Source organism: Lutjanus erythropterus, chromosome 10 (genome assembly GCF_056507025.1).
Source record: "Lutjanus erythropterus isolate fLutEry1 chromosome 10, fLutEry1.hap2, whole genome shotgun sequence".
Classification (NCBI taxonomy): Eukaryota; Metazoa; Chordata; class Actinopteri; order Lutjaniformes; family Lutjanidae; genus Lutjanus; species Lutjanus erythropterus.
The window spans coordinates 19,669,705-19,672,814 of NC_139326.1; the positions used below are offsets into that span (position 1 = coordinate 19,669,705).

Genomic DNA, 3,110 nt, shown 5'->3' on the forward strand with positions numbered 1-3,110 from the left:
CTACACTGTGTTGTATGCATTGTTTCTCTTAAGGTGATAGAGTTGTTGTACATTGTTGTACGTTAAGGTTCAAGTCAGCGAACGCAGCATGAAGTCATCTGTCACTTCCGGCTGTCAGAGTGTGAGCAGCCTGATGGCTCAGAGCTGGAGCTGCTGCAGGAACATTATCTGCTGATTCATGTTTATCTCCTGCGGCCGTTCTTCCTCTGCAATGCCGCTCAGAGGAAACACAAACAGACTTAACATTAGTATGAACAATAGAAATGTCTGTGTTTTCTGCCAGAGGACAATATACAAATACTCATTTTTACTTCAGCAAAAGTATTACCATCAAACTATACTTAAAACACCAAAAGTAAAAGTATTATTTATGCAGAATGGCCCATTTCAGACTAATTCATATTATATTATTGGATCACAATCATTGATGCATTTCTTTAATGTTGCATAGTTCACTTGCACATACATATGTACTAACGTGAATGTACATAATAGGCAGCTGCTCATTAATGTGGAGTTAATTTTAATTACTTTATATGCCACTGGATAGCTTGTGAGTATAAATAGTTTTATCTTAACCTATAATAATACAAATACAACACGTCATCCTTTGTTGATTTATTATGTCATGTATTATTAACCTGAAATCACAATGTATCTAAAGTTATAAAATTAGTAGAGTAATATATAATATTTACATCCGAATTGTAGTGGGGTAGAAATATAAAACAGTACAAAATAAAATGCTCAAGTTAAGTAAAAGTTGAGACACTTAATATTTGATATATCTGATAGTCTTCTTTACTACATGTTCTGGTGCGGAAGTGGATCTCAACAGTCTTTGAAATATGCTTTATTTTACAGATTTTGCAGGTTGTTTGGTTCTAATTATGGGGAAAGTAGAAATTTCTATGAAGAACTTGTAAGTTTACACCCATTTATTAGTGGAAACTTTATTCCACCATATGTTGAATTGTGTGCTGTCTTGTATGCTTGGTTAAGACAAATTTCACATTTTGAATTTTGGGCTGATCTGTTGTAATCTGACTAAAAGTGTCTAGGTACATTAGGAATTAATTTGAAAAAAAAAAAAAAAAAGATTCAGGGTGTGCTAATTTAACACTGTCTCTCTTTCGTGTCTAATGATTACCAAAGAACTTCCTATAAATTCATAACCTCTGAAGAGTTACTGGTATGCCTCCCATGTCCTGCTAGAAGTCTGCGCATGTATGTGTGTTCATATTTGACACTGGTCTTTATCAGTGAGTACCAGCTGGCAGTACCACACACACACACACACACACACACACGGCCTCTCGGAGAACACAGTCCTCTCCTGAAGACGCACAGCATTGAAGGTAAATGACTTTGTAGCTGTTTTTAACATTAAACTAAGATAATTACTGCAGGCGTCTTGTTGGACTGCACTAATTTCTGTTTTCTAATAATTTTACATCCAGCTCTCTCTTGAATACCACACATAATCCCCACAAAGAAAATTAAGAAATCTGTGCCATTATGTAATTTATGTGTGTTTTGAGAATACTAATCCAATGTTGAGTCACTGCATTGATAGTAAGCTTTGCTATGTTTACCTCCACTTCATGCCAGACATCAGTTTGGAATAGCGGCATTTATGTGAGGTGCATGCATATTCCTCCCAGTAACAGCTCAATGAGATCTTTTTTTGGCTATAAAATCAATAGAATACAAGTCAGGCAGTAAATGTGGGAGTAGATTCTGTAATGTTAGTGTTCCCACGCATTTATAATCTGCCAAAACGAAATATTTCAGCTGTCAGTGGATATGAACAGCAGTGGCTGCCTTAGGTATTCTATCCTTCAAAATAAACTAATTACAACAAAGTGCAATTAATCTAATCTCTCTCTTCTTCTCTTCTCTTCTCTTCTCTTCTCTTCTCTTCTCTTCTCTTCTCTTCTCTTCTCTTCTCTTCTCTTCTCTTCTCTTCTCTTCTCTTCTCTTCTCTTCTCTTCTCTTCTCCAGCGAGTGGTAACCATGAAGGGGCTTCTGCTCCAGTGTCTGCTCTTCTTATTTGGAGTTCAAGGGTCACTGGCGTGCCCCCACCGTTGCTCGTGTCAGGGCAGTCAGGTGGATTGCAGTGGCAGGTCTCTCACCTCCTCCTCCTTGCCCACCAGTTTCCCTGCTGGGACCACTGAGCTCCATCTTCATAACAACCAGCTGAGCAGCCTCCCTAATGGGCTCCTGGATGATTTGACCTCCCTCCGCTCTGTTTCCCTTCATGGTAACCCCTGGGCGTGTGACTGTGGCGTCCTCTACCTGCGAGCCTGGCTGCTGCGTCAGCCTGCCTCCATGAAAACACACCTTGGGGTCAACTGCAGCTTTCCTCCCAGCCTGAGAGGGCGGCTTGTGGTGTATCTATCCGAGCCGGAGGTGCTGGACTCTTGCTACTACTGGTACTGTGATCTGGCTGTGGCCTCGCAGGTGTGTCTGTTTGTGTTTGTAGTGTTGCAGGCAGCTCTTCTGGTGGCCCTCATCGTGTTCCTGAGGAGGTTTGAGAGGATATCCAAAGAGGCGAGGAGAACCACAGAGGAGAGCTTCACAGCGGGAGATGGGCTGAGGGAGAATGAGTACACTCCTCTAAGGGACAGCAACATGTGAGATTGAAATGGGATTGTTGAATACGAAAAAAAAATTGCACATCAGAAAGAAAATGTCTGTCACAGGTTTTTTTTTTTTTGGTTCACTACTATAATTCCAAAGATAGTTTTATGCACAAACAGGCATTAGTTATATAATCCATTGGTTTATAGAAAAATGTAATCTAATCTGAACTAATTTCAATTACTTTAAAATTAAACATCGAAAGTATTGCACCAGGTACTAAAAAACTAGATGCAGTGACAAAATTTTTCTTTTTTGTAGAGCTGATGTCTAAGAAATTCTGTATGTCAGACACAATTTTTATGAGTTAATGGACTGTTTGTCATAAATTTCATTATTTTAAAATGTAAAAATCTGACAATGTAACTTTAATCTTTTTTCAAATGTAATCTGGGCTAGTTTCTTATTTTTTGTAATTTCATCATGTAATACTTTCAGGTGAGAAATTGAAGGAAAAAAAACTTCTT

The 3,110-nt window shown here is 38.6% G+C and overlaps 1 protein-coding gene across 1 annotated transcript; it reads left to right on the forward strand.

Moving 5' to 3' along the window:
- The first annotated feature begins 1,283 nt into the window (after positions 1–1,283).
- On the forward strand, positions 1,284–2,882 carry gp1bb (glycoprotein Ib platelet subunit beta). The gene is made up of 2 exons (XM_084728584.1): positions 1,284–1,358; positions 2,005–2,882. The coding sequence occupies exon 2, from the start codon at positions 2,017–2,019 to the stop codon at positions 2,638–2,640; it is 624 nt and encodes a 207-aa protein (XP_084584710.1). The 5' UTR covers positions 1,284–1,358; positions 2,005–2,016; the 3' UTR covers positions 2,641–2,882.
- Positions 2,883–3,110: the final 228 nt, after the last annotated feature.